Consider the following 21,677-nt stretch of genomic DNA (forward strand, 5'->3'; position numbering starts at 1 on the left):
ATTAATAGTATAATTAATCTTAATAATTCTAGAGAAATAAAATATGTATATATAATAAGATAAATAAATAATAAATATAACAAATCAATAAATACTTTATAATAAAAATTGGGATTGTAATTATTGAAACAGATATTATGAAATTTTAAATAATAAAATAATGATACATAGTTTCTTGTTTGATGGTGTTGCAAGTCAATTCACCCTCCTACATAGTTTCTTGCTTGATAACATTGAAAGTCAATTCACCCTTATACCAAAAGAATTGATATTTTTCAAACGAGTGTTTCATGATAAAAGAAAATTTACTTATGTTATAGTGCTCACGTTCACTATAATGACTACAAAATGTTCACTACAATGAATACAAATCTGATATTTGCAATTTTGCATATATGAACATGTTGTATGGACTCGTGGATCTAAACCTATTGACTATGGTTATTTTGCACCTACAAACAAAGACACTTGGATGTCTAAACCTATGAAAATAAATTGGTAGTTTTCATAAAAACCTTTGAGGAGTTTTCTCAAATAAGATCGTTTTCCTTTGAACTAACTTATAGATATTAATTTAATAGTTTTAAATAATAATAATAATAAATAGAAAGTTGTGTTTACCCTAGAATACTTATGTCAATATTCTTATGATAGTGTAGTGTGTCAAAAGTTTATGCAAGGTCCTAGGTGTGTGTGCTACATATGTGCTAGATGATTAAAATTACTTAGTATTTATCTTTTCATATAAAACCTTAAAATGCAATTCAAATGTTTGTGTGCTTTAGTGAGCAAATAATGTCCGAGTAGAAAAGGGGAACATGTGCTCAGTTTTAAACTTGAATTTTAAATAACAAGTGTCATTTATGACAATCATGATTTAACTATATTGGTTTGAAAATCTATAACAATAGACCTAAACTAAGATCATGGATGGATAAACTAAAGATTGGGTCTAAACTCAAATAATAAATAAAAATTAAATCAAACTCAAAATAATTAATTTACCAAATTCTAAAAAATGATACCATTTTAGACATAACCATTACATAAAAAACAAAATAAAAATAAATATTAAAAAAATAAACTAAATTATGCAATCAAACTCAAGTTCTCCACCAAAAATGAGTGTTGGATCTAGTCAATGGATGAATTATGTTCTATTTGCAACATGTGGAATATTATAGAAGCCATGAGTGAGTTGAAGATTCAAAAATGTAAATTAGAGGAAAGAGTGTTGTGTTGGAAAAGGAGTTGTGCTATATTGGCGAAATTTTAAAGGTCATTGAAGTTAGCAAAAAATCTATCAAAAATTATATTGAGAGCATTTTATCTCCTCTAAAAGAAAGTGAGAAGTCATCCCTAGGTGGAGATTGTAGGTTCCAGTTGGGAGAAAGTTTGGGTAAGGGTATCTCATGCCCCCATACTAATAGTGTAATCTTCATTGACACTCGTCTTGAAGAGTGGGAGGCAACTTTGTAGTATCTAAGTCGGTATGGGGTTTTCCCTCTTTCTTGTTTATTTTGTTATTTTTCTCATGTGTTTTGGTTGTCATCTATCCATGTATTATGTAAGTAAATTTGTTGTATTTTGACTATCTTATAACTATTTTCTTACTATTTTTCACTGTATAAGGGATGGACTCTATTTATATCAAAAATACCGATCTCTAATTTTATACATCTATATTAATCTCTATCAAATTAATCACTCTATTAAAAAACAACAATATTAATGTGTGTGCGCACGCGCATGTGCGTGCATGTGTAGAAATATATAGAATAAAGTAGAACCAACATCTCTAAAACAAGAATGTAAACCACTACCACCAACAATTAGGAAAATAAACTAAGAATATATTCCTCAGCAACCTAACTCCTAATTGTAGGTGGTGGTTCATATTCTTTTTTTAGAGATATTGGTTCTACTTTATTCTTTGATGATGCCATCAACAACTACTATACTAGGATTGCCTTTTGAACAACCATCAAACTTAAGTTTCATCCAACTCTCTTGAGGAAATTCCCATTGTATATGTTTCTTGATCCAATATTTGAATGTCAACATTAAATAATTCCTTGTGAATACCCCAATTCTTACTTGTTATGATCTCCTAGGTTGTGGGTCATTTTAAAGGTCTGTTAATATTATTAATATTCACATTATCGTGGATAGCTATGCAAACAAGATGAAAGATATTTAAGAAATTGTTGCTAGTGTCTCTAAAATATCTATTATTCCTTTCTTTTCATAGACCCTAAGTAACATGAGTCGATTATTCATTCCACAATTATCCTATGACAAAGTGCTTAAAGGGATAATTTTCATTCCAATGGTCCACAAAATTCTTAAGGTCATTAAGAATCATCCACTAGATATCAAAATTAATTAGAAAACATCCCACTGTTCTCTTGTAAAAAAATGAAAAATAATAAAATGGTTAATTGTATCTTCATGAGATAAGAATATTAGGCATCCAGGGAATTCAAACCCATGTTTAATAATATTATCCTAATTAAAAATCTTATTATGATTAGAAACCCACTAGAAAATGTTAATTTTCAAAGTAACTATGATTCTAGATAATCCTCTAATCACAATGGGTGTCAAGAAGAGTGGTAACCAAACATAACTTGAAGCAATAGTATAACTCCCAGAAGAAAGGGAAGATCATTGGACTTCATCTTCCCTTCTTTGATAAAAGAAGTAAAAAAGATAATGTGCGATTGGAAGTTAGCAATTAGGTCTTTCCAAATATTCCCCTCAACCAAAAGGTTCTAAAAATCATTTCACTTCTTAATGTGGCCAATCATAGTCAATATAACCTTCTATGAGACTCCCACAAAATTTGGAGAAATGTTACATCAACCTAGAAAACTACTAGTGAGAAGCGAGGGACTCCCACAAAATTTGGAGAAATGGTATATCAACTTAGAAAACTACTAGTGAGAAGTGAGGGGAGTAGAATCCAACGAAGTATCATCCCATAATTTGATTTTTTCATATTGCCCACTTTCCATCTTATACCTTTCTTGAGCATTCCTCTTATTTTCATCAAGTTATTCTAGATAAGAAATCTTTGGGTTAGGATCATTTAATAAAAAAATAGGGTCTTTAATTTTGAAGTATTTATCATTCATTGTTAAAATCCAATCCTTATAATCATTAATTAAGTTCTAGATCCCATCTTAACAAAAGGGGATTTATTAAAAAAAATTATGCTTATGACACCTAGCCTCATATTTCTTTGTTTTTTTTTAACAATTTCCCAAATAACCAATGCTAGCCTCTTATTTTTCTCTATCCTTATCGAAAGAATTTTTTTCTAGATTAGTCTTTTGAACATATTTTCAAGAATCTTGAAGAGAGATAAATTTTTACAATTAATGATGTTTTAAAGGGAATCCAAGAGTTGATATTTCCTATCTTAACTAATTAACCTACTCTTCTAGCCTACTAAATTTCTTTCGAATTCTCTCAACAGAGTCATACTATAAATTATTAGTCATATTTTTAGTAGTGAATAGAATATCAAGGTAAAAAGCTAGGAGGTATACTTTCACACCCCAAGGACCTTAACAATATTTTGTTGAAGCACTTCAACCAATACTAAATAACTATAAAACTATTTTCATAGTTTCTATGCTAACACAAAACTTCAGCATATTGATTAAGAATATCCTTCCATAGCTTTTCAACTATAACACAAAACTTCAGCATATTGATTAAGAATATCCTTCCATAGCTTTTCTTCAATAGTTGATTAGGATCCAAAAAGAATGGTGTCATGAACAAAATGTTGATGTGAAGGGGGTTAATGAAGAGAAAATCTAATAGGTCAATCAGATTTTATGAGTCAATGAGCTTAGAAATATTCCTTCCAAGGACTTCAACAATAGGATAAATTAATAAGGAGAAATAGAATCTCTCTATCTTAGACATTTTCCACTTCCAAAAAATCCTCTTGAGATACCATTCACAATGAGAGATTCCATGTTGAGATTATAAAAAAAATTCTATGTTTGATAAATAGTCAAGATAAAAATTTGTATCCCATTGAAATTGTTACATTTTAAACTTACATGTAACTTTAAATTTTTTTAAAATAGCAAAAATTAATCAATTCACTAAAGTTTCAAGAAATAAATTAAACTTAAAGAAAAAATAAAATTTACTATATAAAAATTAATATTCCCCTTGGCCTCATTTTCTACCATTTTATTAAGCACTAAATTATAGTAGCAATTTTATTTAATAAATATATATTCAAATATTTATTTATAAAACTAATAGAATATAAAAAATACTAAAATTTATGCATTTTATTAGTTTACATCATATCAAAATTTAAAATATATATGTTAATTTCTGCTGATTCAAGTTAAAAAAGTAATATTAATGTTGGTTATTTCTTTTATAAAAGTGGGACATGGCTTTGAACATTCATCTAGCAATCATTGACAATGTGATTTTAAACTTAAATTTAATTATTACACTAATTTATTAGCGTGTTGAAACTACAAAATTTATCAAATTGTGAAGATGAAGAAAATTTGTGCAATGAACAAAATCTATCTAATGAGCCAATTTTACCTAGTTTAGGGGCAAAAATCATATATATATATATATATATATATATATATACTCACTCTTAAATAAAGGCATAACACAAGAATTTTGAAATGGCCATTACCATTCTAACATACAACATAAAAAAATATCCACCATCATATCCTACAAAAGCATCAAATAGCACTCATAGATCAACTAAAGCTCCACTTGCTTCCTAACTTTGAAAGGTTAAAGTTACCTTCGTTGATAATCATGAATAAACTTGAGGATCCTCTTGAGTTTTATCATGATCTAAATTACCACAATCAAGAACATCCCAGTTGTTCATTTCAAAGGCCTATTTGTTAGGAAATGGTGTCTGAACCTTGTCTTTACATAAGATTACTATTTATAGTAAGTTCTCACTTGAACACAAATTATTCCAAAAAAATTCCTCAAAGCTTTAGATTGGCTAGATAACCATGTTGATAGTTTTTTGTTACAAGATCATGTCTAGATTTGAAGATATTAAAGTTTTTAGTTTTGAAAGTTGCAAATGAAAGTTTTGGAGTCAACTTTGAGGGCCTTAGAAGCTCCAAAATTGCCCAAGAGTGTCTTTAACTGACATACTAGGTTATAGCTTGATAGAGCATGTCACGAGCTTTTCAGTGCTTCAAATAGTTTGTCAATCAGACTCCCGATTCAAAAGTTATAGCCTTTGGAAGTTGGGCCTCCTAAAATAGGAAATATAATAATAATAATAATTTTAAGTAGTCCCCGCCTTCTTTTTACATGACCCTTCGATCCCACAAGAAGGGTTCCATAGGTAAATCCTAAGTTAGGGGGGTTGTCTTTAACCCTGTGAGCAGTTGGAACTTTCTCTCTGCTACCCTTTGTTTGTTATGGTCTGCCTGCAGTTGGTTCATGGTTTGGTTTTACTTTTTAAGCAGCTTTTCTCCTTGGGGTCTCTACCCTTTCTTTGTTTTGTTTTGTTTTGTCTTGTCTTGGTTATGTTCCGTTTTGTGAACCTGAATGAATATCTCATGTTGTGAGTTGCAAGAGCCCCTTTTAAAACCTATTTTGTACAGGGTTTCGGGTCCCTTAAAAACCTGTTTTTAACTTAATCAAAAACAATCATTTTCAAGTTCATATCTGACATAAGATTATAAAGATAATCAGATTTAATAATGTTAACTTATTATTGGTAGAAAATAAGAAAATATATGAAGTTAACATTACTAATACAACAAAAAGGATGAAATAAGAAAATAAGGAAAGAATGAAATGATGGCAAATAAAAGACTAATGATGATAACATAAAGCATTGATGATAACTTGATATAATGCACTAACATAATATAATGGAACGTGTGATGACAATGACAAGTATAAACAGTTATAGTAATTGTATATCTATGATGGACTATAATTTCATTGGTATATCATAAAGAAGATGGTTCATAAGGGACCCTCTCTTAGGTATGCCACTCCATAGTGGATGCCTAACCCCTGCCACATGGAGCCAAGAGGGATGGAGCATCTACTCTTGGGCTTAAGAGAGGAGGTAGTTGTGATGAGGGGGAACGACGATAGAACACCTCACTAGGTACGTCACTCTATGATGGATGCTTAACACCTGCCACATGGAGTCGAGACGGATGTAGCATTTGCTCTTGGGCCTAGGGAGGAGGGTTTCTTGGACACTCGAGCATCCACCTAGCCTACCCTAGTGCACTAAGAATTGAATAATAAAGAATGGCAACTAACCTACAATCTGATTTTATCTAACAAATATAATACTAATGGTAATAATACATTAAAGAATTGTATCATTCAATCTAATTCATTAGTATATGTTTCAAGTTATAAGTATTACTTCATATGTGTTCTCTAATTTTGTGTTGCAAGAAAACAATATACAAAGGTACTCCCATAAACTTAATTACCTATTCTAGATTTGGGCAAATTTAGGTTAATATAAAGTATAACTAATTAGGGGACATTACATATTTTTGAAAAGTCCTGTAAGGATCATGGGATTGAGAGGCATAAGAAAACTCCATACACTCATCAACACCTAACCCACCCACATTTAGGGGGCCATGTGGAGCATTGGACCCCAACGAACCCACATGGGGCGCTACAACAGACATAGTAGCTTCATGCATAGAAGCAGACACACCAATAGTAGCGTCAACTTTTGTTGGAGCAACAGTAGGCACACCAATGACAGATCCATGCTTCAATAATGTCGTTGGAGCAACGATCGCGTTTTGAGACAGAGTGGGAGCAACAATTTTGAAAAGCAAGACATCTATAATTCAATTATGTTATTTATAATATCATCCATGTTTAAAAGTATTTATTTTTTATTCATAAGGGTAAAACATTTTATTCAAATATTTTGCCAGAGTGTTGCAAATTGAACTTCAGATTAAGGTTGTAGTTTGCAAAAGCTTGCAAAATGCAATGTTGTTTGGCATTCCTATCAACATTGTTTATTTTGATTTCATTATGGCTTGTGGGCCTAGGTTGCAACTTGCAAAGTTGCAAAATGGCATCACTTGCCCATCAACTTGCAAGGTCCATTTATTTTTTACACAACTTGAAAAATAACTATGGTTTTTCTCTTGCATTTCAGCACCTAAGTTGCTAGCTTGTGTTTTGCAAGAGTTGCAAAATTAAGGATGGGAATCGACTCATGACACAATCTTGTGTTTTACAAAGCACTAATTTTTTCTATGTTGTTTTCTCCTTCCACTTGCATGTTGGAACACAATATTGAATTGCTTTCGTTGCATTCTACTTTTTGGTAGCTAGTATCAGCCTACCCATTGTAGGAGTCCTAAATTTGGCTAAGTGTTATTTATTTGTTACCCTTACATGCAAGCATGTGGTGTTGGTTTGCTATCCACAAGTTTTAAAAAAATTGAAAATAGGAGGGATACCTCAAGAAGGGTAAAATTCATATTTCCTTGAATTCACATGAATTATAAAGGTTTCATCAATAATTTAAGAAGTTTTGAATTACTTTTTTTTAATGAGGAAATAAAATTTAAACCTCATTTACAAAATCTCTAAAACTAGGTACAACCTTTTGGAAATGTCTAATTTAATCAAGATTTAACTAAAAATATAAATATAAAAAAAAGTAAAACACCTCATTTGTATGATCAAATTTAATAAAGGGAAAACAAAATTTTCATTTTTAAAAAACCTTAAGTTTTTTTAAAATAACAAAGGGAAAGGAATTTGAGGAAAAGCCAATATTCACAATTAATGTCTAGTGAATGGCTCAAAAGAGGGGGGAGGGTAAAGTCGTTTTAGGTCTAGAGTGGATTGCCAAGAAAAAAATGATGAGTAAAATAGGCCCTACCTTGGTGTTATAAACTCATTCACATGAGTGTCATTAATGTTCACCAACTAGTTCTAGAGAATTGTTAGGGTTTGCATATTAATACATATATTTGAAAATTGTTGTAATTTGTAATTCAAAAGGTGAAAGGTCTTTGGGTAATACAAAAGGTTTACAATTTACAAAGGTAAAACCTTGGTAAGCTTAGCAAAAATGAAAACAAAATGACCTCTAAGTCTTGTTAAGTATTTGCAACTTTGATAATTCATTTTTTAACAAATGGATAATAAAAAAATAAACATAAAGTAATTGTTGACTATACAAAATGAAAAACACTTGCTAGAGTCCCCAGAATTTTAAATTTTAGGGGCATTTTGTGAAGGGTCGAAACAATACCAATCACAAAGGAAATATCAAGATGACCATATGTCAAGGATAAAAGATTGTCATCTAATTATTAATACAAATGTAGCATAAAATTTATGTATAGTGCAGCTAGTAGATAGTGTGACACCTATTTGAAATGGAGTGGGGCAATCATGCAAAATAATCCATACCAAATCTCTAAAGCAAATCAAAGGCATACTTCTACTACTCATAAAAATAGCCTTTGTGATTTGAAGAGCTTGAAGCCCAAGGAAGAAATATAGAACCTCAAGATCTTTTATATCAAACTACTCCATCAATGCTCTTTAAATACCTCGATCATTAAGGTGAAACCATCTATGAGAATCAAGTCTTCCACATACAAACAAGTACCATAATATGGTCATCATGTAGACGTGTAAATTATCATCAAAGTGATAATGGGAGAATCCATGCCAAATATTTGAAGAAAATAAAAAGCATACTTCTACTAACAAATGAAAATCTCCTTGAAAGACTGAAGAGCTTAAAGACCAAGGAAGAAATACAAAAAGTTGAGATCTATTATATATAAATATACATCTATGCCCTTTGAACACATTAGATCATAAAAGTGGAGCCACCTATGAAAATCATACCAAACAAGTATTAAAAGATGCTCCTCATTTCCAGGTGTAAATTTACATCAAAATGGTAATGTGAGAAACCAAAAGAAAACACAAAGTTGTACATCCTCTCATACCAATCACTTGGGCATTGTTTTAGACTATACAATGAATGACAAAACATATTTTAGATGAAGAGTTTTGCACAAAACTTGAAGGCAAACTCCATATAGATCTCCTCATGAAGATCACCATGTAAGATAACACTCTTCAAGTCCATCTAATAAACTAACCATCCTTGTGATGTAGAAAGAGAGATTGCATAATGAATAGAATCCATCTTAAAGATGGGAGCAAAGGTCTCAAAATAATCAATACCCTTAACTTGTGAAAAATCTCTTACCCACAAGACGTGTCTTATACTTGTGAATAGACTCATCTACTACAAATTTGGTTTAGTATACCCACTTGCACCAAACCAAATTTCTTCCTTGGGAAGAGAGATGAGATCTTCTATATTATTCTTCATCAAAAAAGAATACTCCTTGGCCATAGTATTGTCTACCTCTGGAATGCTCGTGGCATTTGAAAACTTCTAACAATCATTTGAAAGTGTATGACTCAAAATACTAACACTTGTTGTCTATGAACAAATGTAATGAGAATTGGTAGGAACAACAACCAAAGGTTCAATACAATCTTCTCAAGAGTAGTTTAGGCCCAACAAGGTATAGATTGTGCATTCAAAAGTTGTGGATTAGGACCATTGTCTTCACCATCCTTAAGAACCAAAGTGTCCTCAAAAGATGGAAGAGTAGGTAGTGAAGGAGACATATATGATGGTGTGTCCATTTGTGTGAAGTTTTCATCCAATTGAACATCTCACAAATTAACACCTTGAGTGATAAGATTAAACAACCTATAGGCCTTCACATCCTCATAATAGCCAACAAAAATCAAATGTTGACTCTTCTTCTCCACAACATTAAATTGACCATTCAAAATGAATTCCCAAGCCTTAGTACAAAATACTCAAAAAGAAGAAATATCAAGCTTGACATGATCAAGCCTTCAAAAGAGTCATATTTTGTGGTAACTTGTGGGACATGTATTGTCATAAATGTAGTTAGCACTATCTAAAAAGTGGTCGTTTAGTTGAATTGAATTATGCAATTGGTGATCTCCTATTAAATCGTGTTCTTCCTCTTGGCTACACCATTCTATTGAGTGCAAAGAACTATGGGTGAATGTTGAATACCATCCTCACTATAGAAATCCTAAATGTTTTGTTCACATGCTCGCCCCTATCATCCCTAATTTTTGTGTATATGTAGAATAGAAAGATTAAATGGCTTCTCCAAAAACACTTTGAAGATCTTGGAAGTAGTTGAAACCTCAATCTTGCACTTGAGAAAGCACACCCATGTGTACCACAAGAAGTCATCAATAAAGAGCACATACTCGGCCCTTGCAAATGGAGTTAGAAATGACTAAAGATCACCAAGACCAACTCAAGGGGGTGTCTTGGCATGAAAGGTATTACGCTTGGGAAAGGGATCCTAATGATGTTTGCTTAGTAGTCAACCTCAATAAACTCCTTTGGTGCATGAAATCTTGAGAAGACCAATCACCATATCTTGTGTGCTCAACTATTGAAAACACCTATGATTCAAATGACCAAATCATTCATGCCAAAGCCTACTCAAAGAATCAAAATGTACAACAAGAGATGATCCTAAAGAAGACTCAAAACCATAAAACTTGTATAAATGGGATCTATAATCATGTGTCTTGTGCACATTGTGAATATTCTTTCATGTTTTATTTCATTTGCAAGTTAGTTAGAGCATTATTTTAAATAGCTTCTAGTTGACTTTGCACTATTATGCAAAGGTTAATTATATGATATGAGCATATGACAAGTTGCAGGTTTGTGTAAAGATTGTTAGGGTGGTTTACATCCTTTCTACTAGTAATTCAGTAATTCAGTTGTATGTTGGATCATTGGATTGGTGTAAGACTTTATTAGGGTTATCTATTTTTCATGAGTAATAGAGTGGAATATCCAACCCTATTTATAGGTCACCTGGGGCCTCCAATCTCCACGCAAACCACATGTGCCATCGCATCTTGTTCCAACATTTATCTTTTACTACAGCTTAACTTTATGCTTTTTGCATTCTACACATGACTTTTATAGATTTCAGCAATAACAATTGATGCAAACATAACTAATAAAGTCTGTGGAAAGTTCAAAGACAGTGCGTTTTTGTAGGTAATGATGAGAACAGAATGTAATTCCAAAATTCAATATTCATATACGCATTCATACACACACCAAAGTGAGGTAAAATGTAAGGGACTTTTACAATTCTAGACCATTTTGCACACATACCATAAATGCATAATTGTGCCACTAAACAGTAGCACATACATTGGATCTTACCTAGCATCCGTCATTTATTCATCACCTCCGATCACCAAACCCTTCACTGCTCAGCAATCAACAGCCTTTTGTCATCTTAAACCAATCTCTATGGCACGACCTAGTCCATCGAGTTTTAAACATATACACTCACATAGTCTATAATTTCAATGAGATATATGTGGCGTTTTCTACTTTATTCATGATGACTTATATTTATTATTAGCTGGAATTGTAAGACGGTGGAATCATGAGGGTCTAGGGATGTATTCAACCTGTTGTTTAAAAGATCTTGCGAATGATGAAGTGCGAAGAGAGCATCCAGCTTCTTGTTTAGAAGATCTTCCTCGTTTTGTACTAGGTATCCATCATGAAACGCGTACCCGACTTTTAAGCATAGTAATTTACAAGAAATATTTGGTTTTTAATGAAGACAGATGATGTGGATAAAGCTTATATTGGTGCAACTGTGCAAGTATTTGTCGATTGCTGCTTATTCTCACCCTGAAAATCTTTTTAGATTGCATATTCTTGAAATGATGATAATAATCTGTAACTTCAATGCAACAATCTTGAAGATCAACCTGGTGAATTATTAAAGATCCCTTATAATTGATCTGTGAACAGGGTGGATATTTCAGTCTTTGCTCTATCAAACACGAACCTCAAATATCCCAATCAATTCTTGACTAATCTACTTTCTGATTCTTGAAGTAAACTTGATAAAAAAAAAAGATCTTTAGTGCAAACAACAATAAGGAAGATTGAAACAGCATTAAGAGAGCTCAAGGAAGCATGAAAAAGGTGAGAACACAAGAATTGAACCTGGAAAAACCCAATGTGGGTGAAACCCCAGAAGAGTGAGGATTTCCTTCTCTTACCGCCATCTTCTTGTTGGTTACAGACGTTTATTATTTTCTAGAGACCTTCATGGACATCTTACACAGTGATTTTTATGTCCAAACACCAAAACAGCAATGCCATTACTTCCTATCCTTCCCGGTTACAACATGCTCAAGACCACCTGAATGTTGTAGAAATGCAAAATTAGAGTCACAAAAAACTGAAAGAACCCCTTCTACATGTTCACAACGGTTTATAACCCCATGATTTACAAGATAATAAGGGGAAGAAGTCTACGTACCTTGGAAACCACAAGAGACGAGATATGAATTGCAAAACTCTCGAGGCCACAACCATGCTGTTTTGGCTTATATGCAATGAGTTCAAGTGCGATCGAGCACATCATCTATGCCCTGTTTCAACAATGATGGGTTCGACTCTAATCAACCCCGTCCTAGATGCCTGCTTTTTTAATGATGAGAAGTTCCATGCGTGTCTGGATCACCCAAGTGACCTCTGTACTTATTTCCTGCTGCCGTGTCCCTTTCAACTCGCTGTTTGATCGTTTTCCTTATAAAAATGGATTTCTTTTATGTCCAGTCGCTTAGTAGCTCTCAACAAAGTGACTTAGTGAGGTTGTCAGTCCTCTTAACCAACTTGACTAATCCATTTCGGACCGATGATACTTACCGGCATCATTTTCATTAAAGATTCTCTTGTTCAATTTTTTACTTATTGTGCATCAACAACGGTACCATTTAAAATATGATGGAATTAACTTGTATCCCTAGGAACAAATTGATCAACATTGCTCTTCCAGATGAACCTGGTATAAGTGTTGTAGAACGACAACATTTATTATTCTCGCTGTTACTATACATAGGTTTTATCTTCATGTCCATTTCCAAAAACCGAGAGAATCGGATGGCCTCCCTCACAAGAATTTCACTCGAAACAGTCTCAGAGATGAACTTCGTAGCAGAGTGGTAGTTTCCCCATGCACAAAGCTGCTGGTAATCCTAGTAGGCATCAGAGAGGGTATGTTCAAAGGTCCAAAAGAAGTGGCCAGTTCCACATTGTCATATGCAAGGTAGTCTTCCAGATTTCTTTTGGTTCTCTGCCACATCAAGCCACTCCATGTTGATCTCAGATATATTGCTTTCGTCTCTCTGCTAGGATAAGGCTTCCAATCTTGTACGAATTTCCTGCAACTTTGGGTGTGATCAGTCTCCTACAACAAATGCATGCACTTTGTCATTGATTTCAATCCAGCTACATCCTGGCATTTTTTTCACTCCTCTGTCATTCATCATTTTTCTAACATGTTCTACTTTGTTCCAGCTTCCTGACGTTGCATAGATATTTGATAGCAAGACATAATGTGCAGGATTTTTAGAGTCTGCCTTAAAGAGATGGTCTGCTACTTGTTCACCTAGTTCTATGTCTCCGTGGATTCTGCAGCCACCAAGTAAAGAACTCCATACAGCAGCATCAGGTTTTATTGGCATTTTGTTGATAAAGTCATATGCCTTATCCAAACGTCCACTGCGGCAAAGAAGGTCAACCATGCAGCAATAATGCTTTATACCAGGGGTGATGTGGTAATCTTCACTCATGCAATTGAAGTATTTCCATCCATCATCCACCAGGCCTGCATGGCAGCATGCCAATAACAAACCAACAAAGGTAATACTGTTTGGCTTCAAGTTAAGCTGTAGCATTTGTTCGAAAAGTTTGAGAGCCTCCTTACCATTTCCATGCATTGCATATCCTACAATTATAGCAGACCATGAGACCACGTCTTTTGGAGACATTTCATCAAACACCTTGCGAGCATCAGAAATATTCCCACATTTGGAATACATGTCCACAAGAGAACTCGCCACAAAGACATCAGACATCAATCCACTGCTCAAAACAACTTTATGGAGTTTTCTGCCTAGATGGAGAGCTGCCAAGTTGGCAAGTGCTGGGAGAACACTTATAATTGTAACCAAATCAGGTTTCGTTCCTGTAAGTTGCATTTGCTGATAAATTTCCACAGTTCTAACAAAAAACCCATTCTGTAAATATCCTCCAATTAATGAATTCCATGACTCCACATTTCGTTCCGTCATTCGCTGAAAAAGTTTCAGAGCCTCATCAACTTGGCCATTATGTGCATAACCTGCAATCATGACATTCCATAATCCAATATTTTGTACAGGCATTTTGTCAAACACTTTTCCTGCATACTCCACACAACCACATTTGGCATACATATCTACAAGTGAACTCCTAACGAGTGCATTGGACTGACTCCCACTAGTAATTATAACTCCGTGAACCTCCTTGCCATATTCCAGGATGACCAAATTGGCACATGCAGAAAGAACAGCAACGAAAGTAACCCGATCAGGTTGAAACCTTCCTAACCACATTTGCTTAAAGAGATTCAAAGCCTTAACCTCATGGCTTTGCCTACCATAAGCTGCAATCATGGTATTCCAAGAGACAACATTTCTCTGAGGCATTTTGTTGAAAAAATCCAAAGCCTCATCAAGAAAACCATTCTGTGTATACCCAGCGAGCATAGCATTCCAAGAAACAGCATCTCTTTCAGGCATCTTCTGAAAAAGCTCCAGCGCTTTCTCTAATCGTCCATGTTGCCCATATTCGGCAATCATCACATTCCACGAAACCAAGTCTCTGCTAGGCATTTTTTCAAAAAGCACCAGAGCTTCATCAACGCATCCATTCCGAGCATATCCAGCAATCATGCTAGTCCATGACACCACGTTTCGTTGAGGCATTCTGTCAAACACGTCGCGTGCATTGAGTAAACTCATGCACTTTACATACATGTCGATAAGAGCACTCCCCAGAAAGACATTAACCACAAGCCCGCTTCTTCTTATCTCTTCATGCAATTCCTTGCCCTGTTGTAGATCTGCCATTGAACCACATGCCGATATAACGCTGGTTAATGTGAACTGATCAGGTTGGCACCCTGTTGATTTCATCTGGCTATAAAGACTGAGTGCCGCTTCCCCGAACCCCTTTTTCGCATAAGCTGAAATAATTACAGTCCATGACACTACATTTCGCTCAGCCATTTTGTCAAACATTTTACGTGCATCTAGCAGACATTCGCATTTGATATACATAATCAAAAGTTTGTTTTCTAAATAAACCTGAGAAAGAAATCCTGCTTGCATGCCATGGGCATGGATTAATTTCCCTTCTAGCAGAGCCTTTGTGTTAGCACAGCACTGTAGTAGAGATATATAGACTGAGATGTCTAGAGAAACTCGCTGGAAGTCCATGCTCTTTAAAACGTCAATCGCTTCTTTCAATCGGCCCTGTTTACACAGAGTAGAGATGTCTCCACTCTTCGATTCCTTCGCATCGGGTATTGCAAGCGACTTGATATTAGCCTTGGCATTGTTTGCCAGAGTTGAGATGACAGTAGGAGCGATGAGAAATATCTTCTTCTGAATCATTTGGATCGTGGTTCATCGCAGCCTTGTCAATGGATGAGAAGAACTTCAACAGTTTGATACTTCATTCAATGCATATTTTTCTTATTTGCATTCATTCTCAGAAATTGATTTTCATCTTACAATTTATTTGTTTTTGAGGTAGCATCAATTTTGCAGGGGGTCTAGGGGAAAGGACCCAGTAGTTGTGCACCCTAACTTCGCGCTTCTCAAAATCCTACTTGGAAATTTCAAATCACTCCGATTTTTTTACAGCAACTTACTTGGCAAGTCCCCTGCTTATAACTAAGGTTTCAGGGCCACATCAACATGCTTTTTGCCAAGGTGTCCAAAACAACCCCAAAAAAAAGTGAGACCAATAGGCGTGCAAAAGAGACCCCAATAGTTGTGCAGCTGATGTGGCATCACCTGATTGGTTACTTTTTACAATATTAGTACATTTCTTAACAACTATTGGTACATTTCCTAACAATTGTTGGTACATTTCCTAACAATTGTTGGTACATTTCCTAACAAAAAATGATATTTTTTGTTTCAAACAATAGGTTTTATTTGTTCAATTTTTGGAACAAAAGGTATCAACAACCCTCACAACAATTGGAACATGCTCAACTACTAGGTCCTTTCCCCTAAGAACTTTAAGAACTTTTAAATTTAAATTCAAAATTTAAGTTTATTTATTTTCCTTCTATCTAGTTGTTATCTGTAAAGAATAAAATTATTTACATACATTAAAGATCGGATCTAATTTTAAATCATTTAAATAAGAGAATATAGTATTTAAATTCACTCGACCAAAGATTGAATATCTATCATACACATCACGAAGTATTTAAAATCAATTTTAAGACATAACCCACATTTATTGTTGTCTTTTAACATTATTTAAAGTCATTAACCTAACATCTTTACAAGATTTGAGACAACTATGCTTATCACATGTAAACTCTTGACCACACAACCAAGGTTTATCCATGTTTAGAAATAGAGTTGAATAGCTCAAAGACTAAAGATTGTTATAGATCAAAATTGTTTAGAAGGGTTAAATTCATTAATGGAAGATCATGCCATTATGTGAGGTATATATGTATTTGTGAAAGTGATCTAAGTAGAAAAAAAGAACATTATAGATTATGATATCAATTAATGTGTTTTTCAAATTTTTGTTGCTATAAAAATGAACAAGTTTAAGACACTTTTTACAACCAAATTCTGCATCAAATTAAGAGTTAAGTGTCTTGTTTTTTTAATTTAAATTTTGAGAATCTAATATAATACCTTTTTAAGTCTCAACTCTTATTTTTAAGGTCCTTACTTTTTAATGTTTATTAAATTAATAAATCTTAGGATTACCATAAAGAAGAATTTACTTCCTTAAAATATCGAAAAGCAACAAAAATATTGAACATAAAATATCAAGGATAAATAAATTAAATAAATAAATAATAAATTATTTTTTAGGTAAAGAGATAAGTTAGAAATACACATTTGATCTTGAATTAAGTCAAATAAAATAACATGAACAAATATGTACCTCGATATTATTGAAAAGTAGACAAGTTTTAACTATATCTGGCAGTTGCTACGTAGAATTTGATGTTGTATCAAAGATGAATAGATTGGGAAAATTATGTCATGTGAATTTTATGATCATTCACCAACCTAGATCACTTCCACACCACATAAGTGATCTCCATGTTGAAAATTTTGCTCACTTACAAAAATGATTTTTAACTATAGATTCAAATGTGATGTACATGAACTTTCAATATTTACAAACAAAGATTCACCTTAGGTGTACACTTTGAATAAACATGGTATTATTGATAAACACACTTCATAGCTTTCTTTGCAAGGATATTATCTCACATCAAATTCCTAGATCTAATTTGGTATTTTTTGATAAATTTTGAAGACAACAAGGAATAATGAAAATGGCAATGACATAGTTGTGGGACTATGTGAAACTTGATGCTTGAACAATATGTAAAAAGAATGATCTAATGAACTAGTGCAAGAGCAAGGGTATTGAAATTTGTTAAAAGACATGGGATGCAATCAATATTATTACTAAAGAGTGGTGCTAAGAGGAGGCAAGAGTGATTTTGAGAGGTATGTTCATGCTAGAAGTGAGTAGTTATGAAGAGTAAGGAGTGAAGATGTTAAGTTCCAGAAAAACAATGGCCGAGGGGTTATGTATTCATACATGACCAAGAAACACCATATGAATGTTTTGGTGTTGAATTTAACACTTAATAATTACTTTGAAACTAGATTAACTTCAAGCTAGGGTGATATTTGAATTTAGAACTTGAGGGTCAAATATACACTACAAAACTTATCATTATTGTGCTTGCATCTTTGACCAATGAATAAAAACTAATAATAAAAGAACTAAAATTTCTTTAAGTGGGAGTTAATTTCTATTTTTGGGGCAAACTAGAAATTAGGTCAACAGGAGAATGAGTGCAACAAGCTAAGAGACCAAAAAGTGATCAAATTATTAGTTTGTCTAGCCATGCATGTTATTTTTGAAAATGAATAATGCATAATGTGCACATTATAACATTGTGCATTTGTCATATATAAAGAGAAAAATATAGGTCATGCATGGCCATAACCTGCAACCTTAAAATTTCTTAAGATCATATAAATTATTTTATTATATGAGTAATTATGTTGCCAATAGAACAATTTGTAGGGCCCCGCCTTTTATTTCTTACAATGTTACATCAAAGAAGAGGTGAGTGACTTTTATTTCTTTTCCTAAATTAGATCAACTTTTCTTGATTTTTTCATAAAAGCTCATTTTGTAGAATACATTTCTTATTTTTGTTCATTCTCATATTTTCTCATGTGAACCCTAATGCCAAGCCTAATGTGAAAGAGGGATTGCTTAAAAAAAATCTCCAACGCTTCCTGTAAACCCTCCATAAAGAAAAGAAGATCTTCTTGTGCAACTAGAGAAAAATAAAACTCATGAGTTCTAGAAATTAGTTGAAAAATTAAAGGTGTCAACATAAAACCCCCACCATGAATCACTAATAGGATATGTGCATAGAAATAGGGGAACAAAGTATGTTAAAAGTGACCACCATTGTTTAATTAGTAAAGGTTGATCTTAATGAGAAATTAAAGATAGACACACTCAAAATTTGAAGATTTCACTCTTGAACAAGATTTATAGCTCTCATAATCTAATTTCTAAACTACCACTTTTCTTTTTAAAAGGTGGCGATTAAGAGGTTCAAATAGGGGGATCATAGAAAGTGATCTTTTTTTGTCAAAGAAATATTACAATGTCTATTATGTTGTCCCTACAATATTAACATTTCTAAAAGTTGTACAAATCATTTCAATGAAAAAATAACTAAAACCATGTAGTTTAAGCCTATTTTTTCCTAATTTTTTAATCAAAATATGATTTTCAATTAATTTTCAAATTAGACACATGTTGAAAAATAAAAAGTTGAGTGTGCTCCTCCTTAATTAATTTCAAAACTAATTGAAAATTGTAGACACCCAAAATTGTCATGTTTAATTAAATAAATATTTTATTTATTTAAATATCTAAGCCTAATTCTTCTATTAATTAAATAAATTTTTATTTATTTAATTAATTCACTTATCCTCTTCTAGCCTTATTTCTCATTTAAATAAATACATTTATTTATTTAAATTATCCCTTTCCTAAATTAAATAAATATTTTATTTATTTAATTATCCTACTTCTTCTATTAATTAAATAAATCTTTATTTATTTAATTAATTCATTAGCCTTTTCTACACATGACACATGTCATTCATCTCTTAATTCCTACACTACATACCTCTTTCATTATTTTGGTATTTCCTTTACCTACCCTCTAATCCTAGCCGACCTCTCTTTTTACACCTCTCAATCTTAACCCTCCATTTCTTATTGTGTCTTCTATTTAAGGAGATGCCTTCTTCATTGTCAAACCCTAATGACACATCCTAATGACTAATCACTAATCACTCATGCTAATGATCTTTCATGCAACTTGCTACACTACAATTCCACTTACAACCACATTTCGTTCTTTGTTGAGCTCTTGTGCATACAAAAATCTGAGAGCAAATATATCAAGCAAGATCAATGGAGATAGGAAGAATGGAGATCAAAACCCTATTGGACATGTGATGGTATAATCTTTGTGATTTTGAGTTATTTTGCATTGTCTTAGGTTATCTTCATATGTTATGGTGGATCTTTGTTCATTGTTAGGCTAGGGTTTAGTGGTTGAATCCATTTAGCCTTGCAATATTGTTGTTTATTGTTATCCATTTTCACCATAAACAAAAATCAACATTTTCATAATTTGTATAGAATAGGGTATATAATGCATAAATGTAGTTTGTTTCAAATTTGGATGAATTGGTTTGAAATGATAGTAAAACTATTATACATTAGGTTTTGGGGAAAAAAAGACACTAACAAAAGAAATTGAATGTCAAAACCTAAATGTAGAAAAACTATACAAAAAGTCATATGGTTAGAAAGGCAAGAGAGAAATTGATGTTATTGTGGCATTTTTTAGATCAATGTCAAATGGTGTGCAAATCTTATGGAGAGAATTCTCAGCATTTATGTTTCTTTCTATAAGATTTCTTTCATCTATGATACTAATGTTGTGATAATATCATCTTCTACTCATTTACCTACATATCAATTTCCATTAACATGGCTCTCTTGCTTTGAGCCAACTGAAAGTTCAAGCTCTAGTTAGAGAACTATTGATACTTCCTAAGAATAAGGAAATAACATTGCTATATCTTACTACCCCTACTATATTTGATCAGCCAAATAAAGTTCTAGATGTTCCCAAGGATAGAGAAGATAAAGTTGATGCATAGGGTATCCCTAAAATATAGTTGGATACTATTTCCACAAGTTAAAAACAAGTTATTGATCCATTTTATACATCTTTGTTGATAAATGGATTTATGGGGCATAATTGTGTGTTAGATTCTAGCGCATCTAGTAGTGTGATGTCATTAGAAGTCATGCACTAGACCTAAGAATGCAAGTTTCTACATCTTATGGAAAATATTATGCTATAGTTTCTCTTGAATTGAATGTGATTAGGATGGTAAATGATGTTCCAATATAGCTACTACATACCTAGGTTAAAATATTTCAATAGATATTATCATAGTGGACTGTCTAGCTAAATGGGGTATGCTACTATCTAGAAAATGGGTAGCTCCAATTAGTGGTATTACTCATATGGATCTATCTTATGCTACAATACTGCTATGTGGAAAAGAGGTCCAATTGCATAAGGGAAAATAAAATGATGGTCCTTCTGGATAATCCAAATGAGCTAGAGAATCAATATTGTTATTTTGATATTGAGATTGATTGTTTTGTGGGCAATTGTGAAGCTTAATCAAATATGTAAGTTATTTTTTATGTACATTTTGAATGTCAACATTAGTGACATGATGGAGTTTGGAAAATGTATTATTATGGTGCATGTTCAGAGCATGTGGTGTCTCAAGGTAGAGGTTGTTGCAAATGTGAAGATGTTTGATGTATCAATATGGTTGTCATTGGTTGTCATTGATGTCAACATATTGATTCTATGTTTAAGTTTTTAGTTTTTCTCCATGTTTTTGATATGTTGTAGATGTGTTCATGTCATGTTGGTATATCATTGGATATTGCCTTGAGATGCTATTCTTGTGTTTTGGAGGTCTAGAAGTTGTGCTCCAGAAGTATATACAGTGATGATGATGTTTTCTATAAGAGATTGCAGAGCTTGATGTTTCTTTACATTTCTAGTTCTATTGATGAGATTTCAAATGGATTTATGTTATTCATGTATTTATCTTTGCTACTCTGATTCAGTACATGTTGGTATGCTCCGAAGTTGTGGTTTTGGATATGATTATTTTGGGTCCAGATGACCTTGGATACTCTACCTTTTTCTTTAGTGATTGGGGTGTTTGGATAACATGTTATCTTGATCAATAATGTGTTGTGATGTGGTCCACTTCTCATTCCTCTCCACTGTGGGAATGCTTAGTGA

At 32.8% G+C, this 21,677-nt stretch overlaps 1 protein-coding gene across 2 annotated transcripts; it reads right to left on the bottom strand.

The window, feature by feature from the left end:
* Nucleotides 1-11,121: 11,121 nt before the first annotated feature.
* Nucleotides 11,122-15,794, bottom strand: LOC131070085 (pentatricopeptide repeat-containing protein At2g20540). Of its 2 annotated transcripts, XM_058005612.2 has the most exons (3): nucleotides 12,444-15,794; nucleotides 12,125-12,323; nucleotides 11,122-11,916 (listed from the first exon to the last, which is right to left on the bottom strand). In XM_058005612.2, the coding sequence occupies exon 1, from the start codon at nucleotides 15,622-15,624 to the stop codon at nucleotides 13,366-13,368; it is 2,259 nt and encodes a 752-aa protein (XP_057861595.2). In that variant the 5' UTR covers nucleotides 15,625-15,794; the 3' UTR covers nucleotides 11,122-11,916; nucleotides 12,125-12,323; nucleotides 12,444-13,365. The 2 variants fall into 2 exon arrangements, with proteins under 2 accessions (XP_057861595.2, XP_057861594.2); XM_058005611.2 differs by having other exon boundaries at nucleotides 11,122-12,323.
* Nucleotides 15,795-21,677: the final 5,883 nt, after the last annotated feature.

The sequence above is a fragment of the Cryptomeria japonica genome, chromosome 4 (assembly GCF_030272615.1).
Source record: "Cryptomeria japonica chromosome 4, Sugi_1.0, whole genome shotgun sequence".
Classification (NCBI taxonomy): Eukaryota; Viridiplantae; Streptophyta; class Pinopsida; order Cupressales; family Cupressaceae; genus Cryptomeria; species Cryptomeria japonica.